The sequence below is a fragment of the Notolabrus celidotus genome, chromosome 5 (genome assembly GCF_009762535.1).
Source record: "Notolabrus celidotus isolate fNotCel1 chromosome 5, fNotCel1.pri, whole genome shotgun sequence".
In the NCBI taxonomy this organism is placed as follows: Eukaryota; Metazoa; Chordata; class Actinopteri; order Labriformes; family Labridae; genus Notolabrus; species Notolabrus celidotus.
Window position 1 is genome coordinate 7,752,722 of NC_048276.1, and position 18,056 is coordinate 7,770,777.

The 18,056-nt window shown below is 40.4% G+C and overlaps 1 protein-coding gene across 1 annotated transcript in view; it reads left to right on the forward strand.

Moving 5' to 3' along the window:
- Positions 1-18,056, forward strand: part of stard13a (StAR-related lipid transfer (START) domain containing 13a) — an 84,892-nt gene that overhangs the window by 61,841 nt on the left and 4,995 nt on the right. The window contains 8 exon segments of the mRNA XM_034683273.1: positions 1,732-1,803; positions 2,749-2,830; positions 9,409-9,472; positions 10,919-12,198; positions 13,436-13,606; positions 14,039-14,198; positions 14,346-14,544; positions 14,815-15,028. Coding sequence (XP_034539164.1) covers positions 1,732-1,803; positions 2,749-2,830; positions 9,409-9,472; positions 10,919-12,198; positions 13,436-13,606; positions 14,039-14,198; positions 14,346-14,544; positions 14,815-15,028 — 2,242 coding nt within the window.

The following is an 18,056-nucleotide window of genomic DNA, read 5'->3' on the forward strand; positions in this document are numbered from 1 at the left end:
ATGCAGCCTTAATTATTTATACCTCTTGTAGCCTTGCTCTCATTTATTCCAATGCTTGTCTTAAAACCATTACTTTTATAGTTCTGTCTTTCATTTTTTCAAGGCGTGTGCACAAATGAGTTTAAATTTTGTTTGCTCATGTATGTCTCCATGCATACAGCTCTGGAAAAAATTCAGAGACCAATGCAAAATGTTCAGTTTGTCTGATTTTGTTATTTATCGGTATGTAAAGGAATATTGTTTTCATATTCAAGAAAATACAGACAACATTTTTCCTAATTTTCAATTAAAAATATTAGCATTTAGAATAGCATTTATTTGCAGAAAATCAAAATGTTCAAAATAACAAAAAAAAAAAAAAGTTTTCTGACTTCAAATAATGTAAAGAAAACAAGATACTTAAAATAAAATAAAATCAATACAGTAAAATTAATAAAATAAGTAATAGTGGCAAGAAAAGTTAAAAATAAGGTAGTGTTAACAAGATCAGATGAATACAAGAAATTAATAGATAAATACATAATTAAATAAGATAACTACATGTTAAAGCAATTATTCAAATAATAATGCAGTCCAGGGCTAAAAATAAAATACTCCAAATTAAAAGCTAGATTAAAAAGGTAAGTCTTAAGTTTACTTTTAAAAACACACAGAGAGCTCGCTGTTTTGATGTCCAGAGGCAGAGAGTTCCACAGCTTAGGGGCGTAAAAACAGAAAACTCTCTGGCAGGTTTATATTCATTATTAAATAACACAATACTAATGTTTAACTTAGGAAGAGTTCAGAAATCAATATTTGGTGGCCTCAGCTTTCATGCGTCTTGGCATGCTCTCCACCAGTCTTCCACATTGCTGTAGTGGTGACTTTATGTCATTGGTTTCTTAATTTTTTCCAGAGCTGTACACTCCATGTGTGTCATATCTTTTTTTTTCTTGTTTATTTTTTAATAGGTAAAATATTTCTCCTGCAATCACTGGCACCAATCATTCAAAAGCCTCTGTCAGCACAAAGCTCTGCAGAGCCGTTTAATCAGTGTCTGCTCATAAAGAGAGCCTGCACCCACACACACACCCACACACACACACACACACACACACAAACGTGCACAATTCAGCTTTGTGAGCGATACATATGCTTGCGGAAAAAAGTAGTAAAACAAATGCCTGTAAAAGTTCTGGTGGTGCTGGCGGCAGCAGCAGCTCATAATAAGGTGTGGTGCCATGTGTACAGCTCATTAAATTCATGCATTAACGGCTGAAATCTGACTGCTGGGTGAAAGTACAGGGTGCGCTGCGTTATGCAAAAACTCAGCAAGGGGTTCACTTTGTCCTTCAAAGATATTGTGGATCATTTACTGTTTGTTTTTTTTTACAGCTTTTTGAATCTCAGTCCAGTAAAATCCTAAAGGAGGACATATTGTGTGGAGATTTCTCTCCTGTGTTTCGCAATATGTGTGGATATGGATAACAGATGAATACTTCCACAATGCTGTGCTCTTTATGTCCCTCTTTGGCTGTTTTTAGCAGTTTGAAGAGAGCTTATGTTAGATTCTGTGCATCAGGTTGATCATAGAAAAGACTTCTGGCCTCCACAAGTATACTTTTCTGTGATTTAACATGATTTTTAATGACTTTGGACAGTTTTTAAATGTCCAGTTGGAGCCAAAAGTGATAGGAAACATGTGATAAGAGAATTTAAGTGTGCTTATTTTACCTCTCTTTGCTCTTCTAGAAATTGAGGCGAAGGAGGCCTGTGATTGGCTCAGAGCGGCGGGATTTCCACAGTATGCCCAGCTATATGAAGGTAACACACACACACACTCCATACAAACATTACACAAGCATGCACACACACTACAGTCCAGAATTTACCAGCTGCCTTTATTTTCACAATTTCTCTTACAATTGTGTTCATCCCTCCTCCAATTTCTCTCTCTAACTCTCTTTCTTTTATTTTTCATCATCCTTATTCCCCTCTTTTTTTTCATTCATTCATCCCTCCATCCTCAAATCCCCGTCTTCTGGGCCGCCACGTTCTATTTCCAGGCCTCAGTTCCTGTCCAGAGGGAGGGTCATGGGAAAGGCCTTGTTATCTCTGCTGGGACTCTCACAAGCTGCTCCTTCTCTCTCCTCTCTCCCACCTTTCTTCTTCCACACTGTCCTCAGCTCGCTCGACACTTCTCTTTCACTCTATCAGTCCTTCTGTCCTTCTGTCCGCCTGTGCCCTGTCCTTCCTTTCACCTTTTTGGAAAAACGTACAGCTGTTCCTTCATGTGATGATTGCTGGGTCACATACAGTTTTGGAACAAACAGGAAACGGCCCCAGAAATGTAAAAAGTAGCTCTTAAAATCCAGCATCAACACACACACACACACACAAACACACAAACACATACACACACCATGCCTCTCTGAGAACTGCAGTGAGCTCCTGTAATGTTGGGTTTTGGCTGCCGGCTGCTGGGACTCTGTGGCGGCTTCTGGGCGCTCATAATGCCTGCTGTCTGCCACCACACAAGACGAGTCACCAAAATAAAAGTCTTGAGTCATTTTGGCATCGGCAGTTTGAGGAATGCGAGTTATTTTAGTGTTTGAAAACGTGTCTGTAAACTTCAGATGACGAGTGGCAGCAGCAGTTGTTCTTAACTTCACAGACTTCTTCACTCTTGGAGGAAGCTGCTGTCTCCCGTCAATCATTACCTCACAGAACTGTGTTTCTCTCCTTTTCCTCCCTGACTTTCTCTCACAGATTCCCAGTTTCCCATCGATATATCTTCAGTGAAAAGGGACCACGACTTTTTGGATCGGGATCTGGTGGAGCCTCTATGTCGGTATGTTCATATTAGACACTTACACACACACATGATGTCCTCGTTCTCTTCTGTGCAAATTTTTGACAACATAATGTTCACTGGTTTGATGACCATAAAAAGTACAAAAACATCATCAAGGGCATGACATTTTACTTAATTACCCTCTACTGCACACCCCTGTAATTATAACAAACTGTGTGTGAGACATGAATGTATTTGTATGTGTGTTTCTTTTGACACTCAAAAACTTCTGTGAGGTAGAAAAGAAAGGTTGGGGAAAAAATAATAAGAAAAAAAGAGCTGTGATGTTTTCAAGTCTTTCACAAACTGCAGAATCTTTCATACATTTTTCAGCTCGTCATCTGGATCATTATTTTTTTCTGGGTCAATCAAGCTGTTCTAGAATATAAGAGATTTCTATATCTTCTATATCTTCCATATCATTTGAATTCAGTTTTCCTCTGAGAGTATATAGAGTAGATTTCCATGGACATAAGATAAGATAAGATAAGATAAGATAAGATAAGATATTACTTTATTGATCCCCCGGGGGGGAATTTCAGTTGTTACAGCAACCCAGACATAAGTACAATCAAGAAAGATGTTTCAATAAGTACAAAATAAAAATAAAACAAAAATAAAACAAAATAACATAAAATAAAAAAAATAAAAAAATAAAAATAAGAAAAATAAAATAGATAAATAAAGCTAGAGTACAATTTAGATATATACAATGTTACAAATGGAATTTAAATTAAATAGAAGTAATTACAGGCAGTATTAAAAAATGTTTCAGTAGTGACAGGTTGACATGGTGTGATTATGGTTGGTAATGACAAATTAAGCAATAAATAGAAAGAATATTTGTATGTAATATGACCATGGGTGGTAGTTAGAATAGTAATGTAATATAACATAATATAATATAGCAAGATAATTATATAATACAGTATATTATACATTATAATGCCAGCAGCAGTCAAGAGAGAGTTCGGGATGAGATGATGGAGTGTGACAGACAGAGCAGGGATGTTATGGATCTGTTCATGGGGGGGGGTGTCAGTGGTCAGCATGGTACAGTCTGTGGCCTCCGTTACTGTTCAACAGTCTGATGGCAGTGGGCACAAAGGAGCGCCTGAAGCGTTCAGTCTTGCACCGTGGTGGAATGATGCGCTGACTGAACGAGCTCCCCATCCCTCCCCATACACTGACATACATTGGATATTAAATATGGAACATATGAAGATCCCACTACTCCTGCACTGTCTGTATGATATTAATGATATTAACAATAATATCATTAAAAGTAATAATAGTAACCTTTATTTATGTAGCACTTTTTAAAACAGGGTTACAAAGTGCTTCACAGATAAGAAAGAAACAAAAAGACAATAAAAGAAAAAAGTGAGGAAGGCAAATACAAGGAAATAAAACAATGTTGGAATAGTAAAAACATCAAAAGATAAAAGATTGAAACAATTGAAACATCAGAAATATTAAAAATATGAAAAATACTAAAATATAAAAATATGAAAATAGATTATAAAATTATAAAATCCTGCCAGTGATACTACCTAAAAAAGAATAAAAAACTCTGGATTAAAACATGCACAGGTGACATCTCCTGTCAAAGCACATCGATAAAATGTGTTATATATATTATAGTATAAATCATATTATATTATAGATAATATTGATGTCCTCACATGTCAAAAATTGTCTTTATTATGTCGAGTTGTGTCCAAACTCCCACACTCTTAAAAAGTTCTGTGTAGTGGATCAATCCACTCAGGCACTACTCACTTGTCTCACTTGATGCCAATAATGATGTCACCGGAGCAATAATAACATCATGAATTTCTGTGAGAAGTAATTTTATATTTAGCATATTCCACAAAATAATTACATATAAGAAATAAATATAATACACAGTATTCAGAATTAAAAAATGAAGCTTTATTTTTTGCAAATTAAATTTGTTTTCCTCATGCATACAGAGTAAAATCTCACACCTGTTATAATTATAAAAACAGAATTAAGAGCTTCTATATTTCTGTACAAAATGCCACCAAATGGCCAATCACTTCTCTGTGATTATTTGAACTCTGATTCAAATCCTATAGATTAGAAGAAGAACCGGCATTCTGTCATTCTTCCTCCATGTTTCTTTTTCCTTGACACCACAATGCATGATGGTACATATTACCATGGTATGGTACATATATAGTTCATGACCACCAGCTGTGCCCTTCTTTTCCCTAGTGCATTGTGAGTTCACTAAACAGGGTATGATAATTCTAACTCAGTTCTCACAGCAAAATAAATAGTGAATTTGACAGAGTGCATTAGTGTTTCATTTTGGACAGTTTTTGTGTTGTCCGCCATCCTGGATATGTTGTTTTATAGTAAACAATGACTACTGCAGTGTCCTTTCACATCATGTCCTGCCTCTTAAGACCCCCCTGAGAGAGTAAACTTAACGCTGAGGGACATGTGTGGATAACAAGGGGCAAGCTGTCCTGAAGCGTTCAGAGGTGCATGTGTGAAAAAGAGCTTTAGATCCCTTCTCTCGCCCCCCTCCTCATCGGTCTGTACCCTGCTTGTCCCTGCGGCCTGGTGCTAACCGCTAATCATGAGCTGTCTGACCCCGACCCTTAATGAAGTCCCCATCCCAGTCTCCTTCTCAGACACCCAGGCTTTGATCTGGTCACCTCCCCTCCCTTCTGCCACGCTCTGATCTCTCATTCAAAGAGCAGAGACCCTCAGGGGGCAGAACGGGGGGGAACTGGGAAAAGAGTGAGGGGCTGCCAGATGGCTTTGAGTGTGTGTTTTAAGTCTCTCTGCATACCTCTATGATCTCTCTGTTTCACATCTCTTCTTTATCTCTTTATTGAAGTTTCAAGACTTTCAACGTCACACTTCTCCCTACCTGTCTTATCTTTTTCCTCCTTTCCCTGTTCACCCCTCTCTTCTCACATGTGATGGAGGAGGGTGTGGCAGTTATAGCATTGTTGATTTTTGACAGCTATAGTGTGAGAGTCTGCACATCAGGCCCCACGAGAGCTGTGTCTGGAGCTGTATAACACTTATAATGAGCTCTGTCTTTTTCATACAACAGTCTTAACGTACTTCCCCCCCCTTTACTATCATGTATGCATGCTGACAAGAGAAGAAGGGTGGATGGGTTTTCACAATTTTTGCTGTCACTGAGTTATCTTCATGGATAAGTATTACTGCCGTCATTCTTGCAATCAGGGAAAATGTACAGTCTTGGGTGTCCCTTAAACCACCCTTGAAAACCTGGACCATGTAGGACCTGGTCATCACAATATGTGAGGTTGTTAGTCTCGACTTTCGTTAATGGGTTTCCAGTAACAAAAAAAAGACCTGAAAAGGATTTGTTACATTTTTTAAGCTAGTGCCAATAACTCTTAGAATGAACAAATAACAGGGCGCTTTTGGTCTAGCGGTCTAAGCGCCCCACATACAGAGGCTATAGTCTACATCGCAGAGGGCCAGCTCAACTCCCAACTGCGACCATCTCCTGCATGTCTTCCCCCACTCTCTACTCCCCATATTTCCTGTCTCTGTTCAGCTGTCCTATCAAATAAAGGCAAAAATCCCCAAAATATAACTTAAAATGTAATATAACTAAAGAGAATTAATCACTATTGCTGAAATAAACAGGGTATTTTTCTGTTAAAACCATGAGTGTAAACAATGGTTAAATATATATATATATTTAACATTCTTTTTATTGATTTTCACATTGAAATATAGCTCAGGACAGCTTAACATACTTTTTGCATAGTTGGTCTAATCGTCACATCCAGCATTCATCAGTCCAGCATAGTACAGTTGTAATAGACAGTTGTATTGTACATTAATAGAACAATCCTTAAGCCCTTAAGTATCTTCATTATAAATTGCACTTAATATTTAGAAGATTCAGAGGTTTCTCCCATTTTCTTTTAAAAAGATGAGCTCTTCCTCCAATACATCTCAACTTCTCTAAAGTGACAACATCAGATATCAGAGATTTCCACAATATAATAGATCAGGGGTGTCAAACATATGGCCCACAGGCCAAAACCGGCCCACCAGAGGTTCCAATTCGGCCCGCGGGATGACTTCGCAAAGTGAAAAATTGCAGAGAAGACATTCACTGCAATTTTTCAATAAAAATAATTGCTATTTCAAATTTGTCCTCTAGGGGGCACATACAATCAAACGGCTGACGGAGTGCAACCGAATGGCGCTCCAGGACTTTTTTCTATGAGAGGGAAAAATTATATTTGCAGTTTGCATAATCTGGTTGAATTTCATAGACATTTTAGAGCACTTCAAGATCCAATCAACACTAAAGTTTACTTATATGTAGAAGCAGTGGATCCACTATTTTCGAAAGGTGCTTCATATCGTGCATGTGCCTACCATACATGTGGGTGCGTCATAGGTGGGCTTCTTCACTACTAACACCAGCACTACTGTGTCAGATGACTGGGAAACCTGTGTGCTTGGTGTGTTTGCAGCAGGTTTCAGTCCCAAAAGAATATCATATTCGGTCCATTATGAGACTCATCATGGCGAAAAATACACCAGCAGTTTATGTAAAAAGATAGTTCATTAAATGTGAACATTTACAGAATGTACTTGTGCTTTTTTTGCGCTAAAATAAAGGGAAAATTTAGAGTTGTTGTTATTTATAGGTTATTATGTTATGATTTTACTGGTCTGGCCCACTTGAAATCAACTTGGGCTGTATGTGGCCCCTGAATGAATTGAGTTTGACACCCCTGTAATAGATGGAGATTCCTCTCCCACCCACTTTGTCATTATAGCCTTCCTTGTGGTTATGTATTTTGATCATCCTCTGAATTGAGTAGAACGATAAACGATGGCTGTTTCCGAAATCGCCTACTATACTAGCAGTACGTACTGATATGTCCAAAATTCAGTATGTAGTAAGTAGCATGTGAACAAGAGCAAAATCTGCAGTATGCCAAAACTCCCCGGATGTCTACTGATACGGGAAAATATCTCGGTATGCATCAGACCAGTCTGCCTCGCGTACTGTTTCCCATAATGCACAGCGCTCGTTCTGCTTTTTCTTTTTCCTCATTTTTTGACGGGAGGAAATCTGTTTTTGGGTGCTGTGAAAGTTATCAAATTACATATAAACCACTTCCTAACTTTTTAAATCATAAATGGATGCTAAATAAGCATTTTATTTATCGGCTTCGCCGTTGTTTACTTCCACTTTCCGAAACCGGAAATCCAGCAAAGTCTGGCTCAGCATGCTGCATGACAGATCGGACAGAACAGTCATACTACATACTAAATTCAAACGCAGTATGTAGTAGGCAATACCTACTGCCTACTACATTAGTAAGTAGTATGTAGCAGGCCATTTCGGAAACAGCCCTAGTGAGTATTTTCCTGTTGAAAAAAACTCTAAAAGATTTTTAGCAACAGCTGAAAAGACAATGACAGTCGTTTAAGGTCTATGTCACCGGAAACCACATACACACCCATTAAAAAAAGACGATCTTTACAGCAATAATAAACATGTTTACAGCCTGGTTCAAAAAACGGTTTAGGTCTGAAAGCTCATTTCTCTATTGGCACACACTATATGGAGGGTGAATTATTCTGTAACCTGATATTTTTTAAGATATTAAACTTACAAGTTTCACCTAAATAAGGGCATGGCTTACTTGATTGACAGGCAGGCACCCTGTAGCTGTTAGCGAAAAGGTTAAAGGCCCGCCTCTTTACCTCACATTAGCTCAGACAAAGTTAGGTCGTATTCAGCATTTCCAATATGGCACCCCCCGATGATTGGCTTCAGAAACAGATGGGTAATGTCAAAGAGACTACGTCCATTTATTGTACAGTCTATGCTCTCTAGCGTAGCTGTAATAAGCACTGTGACAGCCACTAGAACTAGAGCTCCACCTGTATATTTTCTAACCAGAGTGTTTACTTAGGCGTCACAGCTTTGTTTGTTTTCTGGGTTTTATTTGGTCTGTGTGTATCAACTTGTGAGGACAGAGAAAGTAAACAGAGAAAAAAGAAGGACTTATCGTTGTGCTATAAAAAGCTCAAATCTGTCAAGTGGCACAAGTCAAGAACCAGAAAAAACCTACTTCTTAGGGTCATTTCTTGAAGAGTACCAAGACAGCTGATGCTCTTTTCCCCTAGACTGATGAAAACCAGGGGAAGGTGGGCGGGGAGGGTGCAGAGTTTGGAGAAAAAAAGGGGGTGTGGGAAAGGATGAGAGGTGAAGGGAGGGAAGTTGGAGGGAGTAAGTGAGGTTGTAGATCAGTCCCGGTGGAGAGATGCCAGAGAAGGAGAGGGAGGAGAAGGGAAAGAATGGATGTAATGAAAAGGATGGAGTCAGAAGAGAAGATCAAAGAGGATGAAATGAAATGAGAGACTGATCAGTGGGAAAGAGGACAGAGAAAGTATATACTACAGTAAGAGAGTTATAGTGAAAGAAGAAACAAACACACACCAACAGATAGAAAACATTCCCCCTGCCATCTTTTGCACAGTAATCTGAGTGAGTGTGTTATTGTGTCTTTGTGTTGCAGGCGTCTAAATACTCTGAACAAGTGCTGCTCCATGAAACTGGACGTCGGCCACCCCAAGAAAAAAGTAAGACCATCAAGTTCCTGTACTTTTTTGTGTTTTGCTGATATTTTCTGGTCCATGTATGACAGAAAATGTGATGGTGCGTTTCAGCTGGGTTGTAAAGAAGGTTGTGTTCCCCAGCTGTGCTGCAGGCCTTTAAACGCTACTGACAATTCTGTCTATTCTGATAACAAATCTATCTGTGTGATCCTGTTGGGATCTTCTTCAGGTCATGATCATTTACCATCCTCCCTGCCAAGTGAGATAAATGTCTCATAACATTCATAATTTACATTCATAATTTACATAAGAACCAATAAAAGCTAATTAGGCATACTTGTGCTGGAATACAGAGATGGTTGTAAGTTAAACATCTATCAAAATGTTGTAGATTAATGTCATTTGAAGCTTTAACATACTCCACCAAGAAGTCTCCATTTACATGCATCACAATTACCTTGCAGATTAATAACAGAGCTAGCATATAATCAACCTAAAAAAGAAACAGCAGCCAATGTAGCTAACCTAAAACTAAATGTTTGAAATTCAGCAGCAAGAGTTTTCACAAAAACAAAACCCAGTTCTTAAATCTGTACGTTTGTTAATAGCAAGCCATAGAACTGATCTCAAGATGTACTTGTTTTGATATTCAGTAACAAACTGCATCACAGCCCAAACCCCTGCAATATTATGTTAGAATCATAACAATTAAATTAAACACTGTATTTTACAGACCAAGCCCTTGGAAGCTGTCTCCTACCCCTCAAGAATTAATATGAATAATAAATCTAACAGTCAGAATGAAATGCAAAAATAATGGAATTTCAAGCATGAAATAACTGACTGCCCTTGCTTCCACACTCATGATATGAGTCTACATATACAAGACATCTTTATCAGTTCCCTCTTTGTAGAGGAACTTCTGCTCATTTTAAACACCAGTCTTTCTCACAAATGTCTCAGCAGCACTCAGAGAAGCCTAAGGCTAAAACGCCTCTGCCTCCCTCTTCCACCCAGCATCATTAAGAGTGTTGCATTTATAGCAGCTAGTGCTTACAACTTTGTTGACTCACAGTGAACACAACACAGGTCCACATGTGTTGATTTGGATAGAGGCTATGTGGGAGTTTAAAGAAAAACAAAAGCATCTGAACCAAGATGTCCTCTGGTCCTGGCATATGTGCATCTCATTATGGTGCAGAGAGGGACACAAGTACCTCATGTCAGCTTATTTTCTTGTAAGAGCTCAAGAGAAAATAACACTGACAGGTCATCTAGAATTATTTGCCGGTGTTTTTTAGTGATATTTGTGTTTCACTGATTAGGTAGTGTTGTGGATGATGAAAATTTAAAAAATCATAGCAGAAACTTTCATTTTATGTGACGCTAACCATTATTTAGAGCCTTTTGTTCTATTTAAGAGGACATGTCATTGTCCCTCTTTCTTATATCTGCTCCATCCTCCCTCAGGGTGATGACTCTGACGAAGATGACCCATTGGCCATCAGTAAAAGATGGACTTTCGAGTGGAGCAGCCGACGTTGGTCTCGGCTCCAGGACTTCCTGTTGGACGGCACCAATGGGAGCAGCTCGATGGGTCTTGTAGAAGGTCTGCACAGTACGGTGAGCAGTGAGAGCGTGCTGACAGACCTGAGTGAGCAGGAGATCGCAGAGATCTCTTCTCTGCACAGCGAGGACTCGGCCTCGGCCATGCCTGACTCCTTATCCATGGCGTCGCTCTCTGCATCGTACCAACCGCCTGGAAACCTCGCACACTACAACTCCCTGCCGATCAAGGGCAGCCGCCATGGGCAAGGGGGGCGGAGTAAAGCCAAAGAGTTTCTACGTCGCATGGAATTAATGCGAACGTGGGGGCCGTCGTCGAGGCGGAAAAGCTCAAGTCGTAGGCCGCCGCTGGTCATCAGTGGGCCGGTGTTACAAGGGGAGGAGCCTCATGCTTTGCAGGTGCTCACATGTACTCCCATCAGCCAGCTAGAACAAAACCATGAAACTGATGGAGACACTTCAGTCTCGATTACAAATGAGAGTCAAGATCAATCCACAGTGAGCATGAGCCCGAGCACAGAGACAGAGGAGCCCAGTGTGAAACAGCCTGTGAGTGCCAAACCCAGAACTGCCAACAAGAGGAGCAGCAAGTATCTGGAAGACATGGAGCTGCCTTCTCAGGGGAAGAGGACTGAGGGGCAGAGCCAGTTTGGTAGAAACCAGTTTCACTCGTATGAAAACCTTCTAATTCACATCCCCAAAGACCACAAACCAGGCACATTTCCAAAAGCTCTGTCCATAGAGAGCCTGGCACCTTCGCCAGGTGACGAGAACCCCCAGAAACGATCCCCGTCTAAAAACGGTGTGCACCAGTCATGGTCTGGTAAACCTTTATCCAAGCCCCCCTGTCCCGGAGCTCCTCGAGGCAGCAGGGTGAGCGTTTATGACAATGTACCGGGCTCCCACCTTTACGCCAGCACGGGGGACCTGCTGGACTTAGAGAAGGAGGACAACCTGTTCCCTCACCTAGACGACATCATCCAGCATGTGAGCGGCTTGCAGCAGATAGTGGACCACTGGAGCCGCAATGTGCTCCCTGAGGGGGATGGAGAGGAGGAAGGGGAGGGCAGGACCACACCCAGTGAAGGAGAGAGAGATGGGGTCTCCATGAACGACACTGATTCTACGGGGACCAGTCGGGAGAGGCGGGACTCTGGGGTCGGGGCGTCGCTGACAAGACCACGGTGAGATTGTGTTCATAGTTTTTGGCACTCATTTTTATAAACTGATTAATTACAGTATGCTGACCAACAAAGTCTTGAGATCTTAAAATTTGCCAGCACTACTAGAAGAAAGTCCAACAAGCCAAAGAACGAGCCATTAGACAGTTTGACAAGCTTTTTTAGAAGTCAGCATAGACTTGTCATTTCAAATGCTTTACTGACTTAAACCTGCATTATTTTGATGGCCAGCAGGGGGCAACTCTATCTGTTGCATCATGAAGTAAATTGTGTGGAACCAGATCCAAAACTGTGCCTACTTCTCTGTAGATTTTTCACCTTTGTAGAAGTGTTCCCTCAGAATGTATGATCCTAATCATGAGTTTTAAGCCTAATATAGCATGATGTTTATTTGGCCTCAGAGTAAAGCTTATCAAAAAGCAGAGTTATTCATGGCATGGTTACAATTGGGGAGTAACAACTAAGATAGAGACTTGTTAAAATACAGTTACTTTCAGCTCCAAAAACAAAAAAAGAGTAGATTGATGTGCCCAATTTTTGGCTTCAAAATAATATAAGACATAATTCTGGGGTTCTTACAAGTCAATAATTAAGGCTGATCATCAACCAGTTTTTTTGAAGGTGAAACGGAAGGTGAGGCAACCCAAAGTGCCGGCAATAATCTCCCATTGCTCAGGAAAAAATGTGGTTTGGTTCATCAGAAGCTGAACAGTCAGTCGGTCTAAAAGCTAGGATGGATGTTAACTGTGAGTAGTTGAGTCAGGACTACTCTTGTTAAAGAGAATTAATTATTTGCAACCAATATGCGCAAATTGGTGGTATGGCTTTGTTCTGGGAGCTCCCAGCCATTCCATGTGCCTACGTGGAAGGGAAAAACCTGAGGTGGGGAGAGCACATCTCCCTTTTCTGTGCATACATGAAAAGTCAAGGCAGGGAGGGCAGCAGCAAAGACCCCAGGGTACAGAGCAGAGTAAAAAACATGACACTTGTAAAATCAGGCACAGTATAAAAGGAGGAGCTGGGATGGAGGTGGGTTGCAAAGATTGCAGGGAAAACAACAATTTTAGAGCAGTTTAAATAAAGTTGTTTTGAAGGACAAAATTGTCTTTGGGCTTTGTTTAAAACATATATGTTCTCTCACTCAGTAGGTTTCTCTAAATCAACAAACGGGTTAAGTCTTAATACTGACCAAATAACTTTGTGTCTCTAATTTTCTACTTGTGTTTCCTTTCCCTCCCAGTCTACGATGGCCCAGTTTCAGGACCTCTGATCATCTCAATCAGCCGGCGTCTTCCCTGCAGATCGGCAGCCAATCAGCCGGCCAGCTCAGCCTCCTGCAGAAGTTCTCTCTTCTCCGCCTCACTGCCATCATGGAGAAATACTCCATGTCCAATAAACATGGATGGACATGGTATGTTCACACACTGCCAAATTCTTACATACAGAACATACATAAAGATTGAATCGTGTCTTTGAATCATATTTTAATAATTTATTCAACTTAGGGAATTATCAAGATGTGATGTAACACATTGGATTAGAAAGGATTCAGTGTGAGCTACACGAACGACATTTAAAACAAAGAAGGATTAAATGAAAAGTTCCTCAGAGGAGCTTTCATATTTCCCTGCCAACTGGAGGAGATGTTTTTGTTTGTATGTATGTAACACACCCCGGGTCAACAGCCCTGTGACCTGCAAACAACAAGCACATCCTTCTGTTCTTCACAATCAGTCCTGTTCATTTTAATATCCCTGAGAGGGAAACTCTGTTGACCGGCTTCTACATGAAGAGACAGATAATGAAGGCTTTGGCCTCTCCTTTTTCCCTAATTGGTTTCCAGGTCTGTGCCCAAGTTTATGAAGCGCATGAAGGTGCCAGACTACAAAGAGAAGAGTGTGTTCGGTGTCCCCCTCATCATCCATGTCCAGCGCTGTGGTTTTCCTCTCCCTCTGTGTTTACAGCAGGCCCTCAGCCACCTCCGAACACACTGTCTGGACCAGGTTAGAGAGGAAAACAGTTTTAACAAGACTCATTTCCTTCAGCCACAGTGCTCATTTCAAACCGGACGCTGCATAAAGCAAAATATTTGTGTTGTGTTTTTCCATCCTCCTCATCGGCTTTGTCTGACCGTCTTTTGGTTGTCTCAGGTGGGATTGTTCCGCAAGTCTGGCGTGAAGTCTCGAATTCAGGCTCTGAGGCAGCAGTGTGAGCTTTTTCCTGACTCCGTGAGCTACGAGGACCAATCAGCTTACGATGCGGCCGACATGGTCAAACAGTTCTTCAGGGACCTGCCTGAGCCACTGCTAACGAGCAAGCTGGGAGAAACCTTCCTGCACATTTATCAGTGTAAGTCGCTGCAGAGCTTTAAAGGCTGAAACATGGTGGAGCAGCTGTCGTTATATAACACAGAGGATTTGACTTTGAATGGTTATGGTTAAGAAGACAACTTGAATTTGGATGGGATTTAACATAATTATTGCAAACTCTGGATATGCATAATCTTATTAAAGGCACTCACTGTGAGCGATCACAAAACTACATCAAAGATTGGATGTCAGAAACAGTGACCTCTTCTTCCACCCCACATCTTCACTTCCTGTTTTATTTTGTCTGCAGATGTCCCAAAGGAGCAGAGGTTGCAGGCTGTCAGAGCAGCTATTTTACTGATGCCAGATGAAAACAGGGAGGTTCTGCAGACGTTGCTCTCCTTCCTGCGTGATGTGACTTCCATGGTTGAGGAGAACCAGATGACACCGATGAATCTGGCTGTTTGTCTGGGACCTTCACTTTTCCACCTCAGCATACTGAAGAACGAGACTCTGTCCCCAAGGTGCGTGGTCGATAATGAAGTAGATCTTGTTTCATTTGATAAGAATGATGCAGTTTAAGATGTTCCACAAGAGATCATGGAACTGATGAGCTGGATCCAGATTTTTATCTAATGCTGATTTTCAACTCTAGTTCCTAGTTTGACAGAATAGTAATGATAACTTTATTTATATAGCACCAATGTTTCAAAGTATGACCAACAAAGCATGACAGAATTCAGGAGGATGACAGAATGAACCTTAACTGAGAGAAAGAAGTGTGGGAAATTCTTAGAATGCAAAAAAACAAAATACAACGCAAAAGGTTACCAAGAATAAATTCAAATCAAACAGAACTAGAAAGGTTGCATTTCCTGAAAGCAAATGCGTTGAAATGCTGAAGCTGAAGGCTGAAAGCTGTGAAACACAGCTGAACATGTGGAAGAGTAGTAGAAGTAGTTGAATTAGTGGAACTAGAAGAAGTGGAAGGATTGGAAAATGTAGAAGTGGAAAAAGGTGAAGGAGTGGAAAAATGTAGAAAAAGGAGAAAAAGTGAAAAAGGAGAAGAAGTGAATAAAGTGGAAAAATTAAAAAGAAGTTGAAGTGTTAGAAGTAGTAGCACCTATAAACTGCTTGACAAACTTTGGAAATGTCTTACCTGTGTGGGTGTGTGTGTGTGTGTGTGTGTGTGTGTGTGTGTGTGTGTGTGCGAGTGTGTGTGTGTGAGAGAGAGTGTGTGTGTGTACATGTGTGTGTTTGTGTTCCTGTGTGTGTGTGTATGTGTGTATGTGTGTGTGCATGTTTCTTTTTATCACTCACTGATGAGGTCATCTGAATCACCTGTGTGTGTGTGCGTGTGTGTGTGTGTGTGAGAGAGAGTGTGTGTAAAAGTGTGTGTTTGTGTTCCTGTGTGTGTGTGTGTATGTGTGTGTGTGTGTGCGTGTTTCTGTTTGTCACTCACTGATGAGGGCATCTGAATCACCTGTGTATGTGTGTGTGTGTGTGTGTGTGTGTGTGTGTGTGTGTGTGTGTGTGTGTGTGTGTGTGTATGTGTGTGTTTGCGTGTGTCTTTGTGTCAGTCAGCACTGATGAGGTCATCTGAATCACCTGTGTGCGTGTCTGTGTGTCGTGTGTGTGTCTGTGTGTGTCAGTGCGCGCTCGTGTGTGTGTGTCTGTGTGTGTGTGTGTGTTTGTGCGTGCTTGTGTTTGTCACTCACTGATGAGGTCATCTTCATCACCTGTGTTTGTGTGTGTGTGTGTGTGTATGTTTATGTGTGTGTGTGTGTGTGTGTGTGTGTGTGTGGGTGTGCGCGCGCGCGTGCAAATTTGTGTTTGTCACTCACTGATGAGGTCATCTTAATCACCTGTGTGTGCGTGTGTGCGTGTCTGTGTGTGTGTGTGTGTGTGTGCATGCGTGCTTGTGTTTGTCACTCACTGATGAGGTCATCTGAATCACCTGTGTGTGTTTGTGTATGTGTGTGTGTGTGTGTTTGTGTTTGTCACTCACTGAGGAGGTCATCTGAATCACATGTGTGTGCGTGTGTCTTTGTGTCAGTCAGCACTGATGAGGTCATCTGAATCACCTGTGTGTACGTGTGTCTTTGTGTCAGTCAGCACTGATGAGGTCATCTGAATCACCTGTGTCTCCAACTGTCAATAACTGTTTCCAACTGTCATTAACTGTTTCCATTGTGATGGGACCAGCTGTGTAACTGCTGTGTGACAGTTGATTAAGAATGGGATTCATGGAGTAAATTAGGGTCTACATATGCCGACACTGTGCGATAACCGTAATAGCTATAAGAAAAAGGATCAAATCGTGAGCATCAGAAGACTCTGATGAACACAGTGATGTGTTTTTCATGTCTGTACAGTCAGAAATGTAGTCAGGGCAGCGAGTTAAGAAAAGTGAAACTTGTGCTGCCCTCCAGAAATATTTAACATTACGGCAGATGGCCGAGCAGAGAGACTTTCTCTGACAGTTGGTGACCTGCTGGCTCAACGATACAATCTTTTCCTTAGGTTACCTCTTTGACAGAAGCAGGAGAAGACAGGGAACGTTTTGATGTCTTATTTGTGTATGTGGAGTGAAATTTGTGGATTTTCTGGCAATTTTTCCAGAGGCCATGTCACATTTTTTTCCCAGCCTGCCCACTCTAAGTTTTGAACCTCTCACTCTGCTCACCAGAGTTCCACCCCACACACACCAATGTTAAAGTGAGGAAAGAGCTGAAATTTGATGAATTTTTAAACGGTGAAATCTGTGAAACTGTGAAAGGTATCAAAAAAGTGAAACAAGTGTAGATAGCTGAAAGTCTTGTGAACAGTTCAAAGTTTGAATGGAGTCTATAAGTGAAAGTATGCTGAAGCTATGAGCTGTAGTAGTTGAAGAAGTTGAAGTGGATTTGAAGATTCCGCCCCATCTGTTTCAATGTTAAAATAAAGGTTGAATAAAGTTGAATAATTCAAAAAGTATAAGGGTTGAATATGTGAAAAGATATAGCCTGCGAATGGTGAGGAAGCTGAATAGTTTAAAAGTTGAACGGTGAAAATCGGACAAAATTTGAAGGCTGTGAAAGCGGTCACGGAAGTGGAATAATAATAAAAAGTATAAAGTTTAGGAATAACAATATGTTGAAATGCTGAGTCAGCATTTCAACATAATAAAGTGATGAAACAGTAGACTAATAAATCATTCTTATAGAGTTTTAATAAAAAGCATTAAAGGACAATAAAAAGTTTTAAGAATAAGATGACATCACATCGGAGAAAAAAGAAAATTAAAGTTTAGTAATATAAAATGATGAATGAAATGTGAAGTAAAATCAAAATACAGAGCTTCACAATCTTAAAAAACAAATAACAGATATACAAGAGACAAAAATAATCAATAATAATCAATAAAATAAAAGACAACTTCAGTTTGCAAGAGCTGGATTATTCAGCAATTTAGGTTAGAACTTTGTCCAAATATCTCCTGCTTTGTAAAATAAATGACAACAGGAGCTCCAAAAGAAAATTGTCTCCTTCTTAGGATTCTAGGTCAAGTAT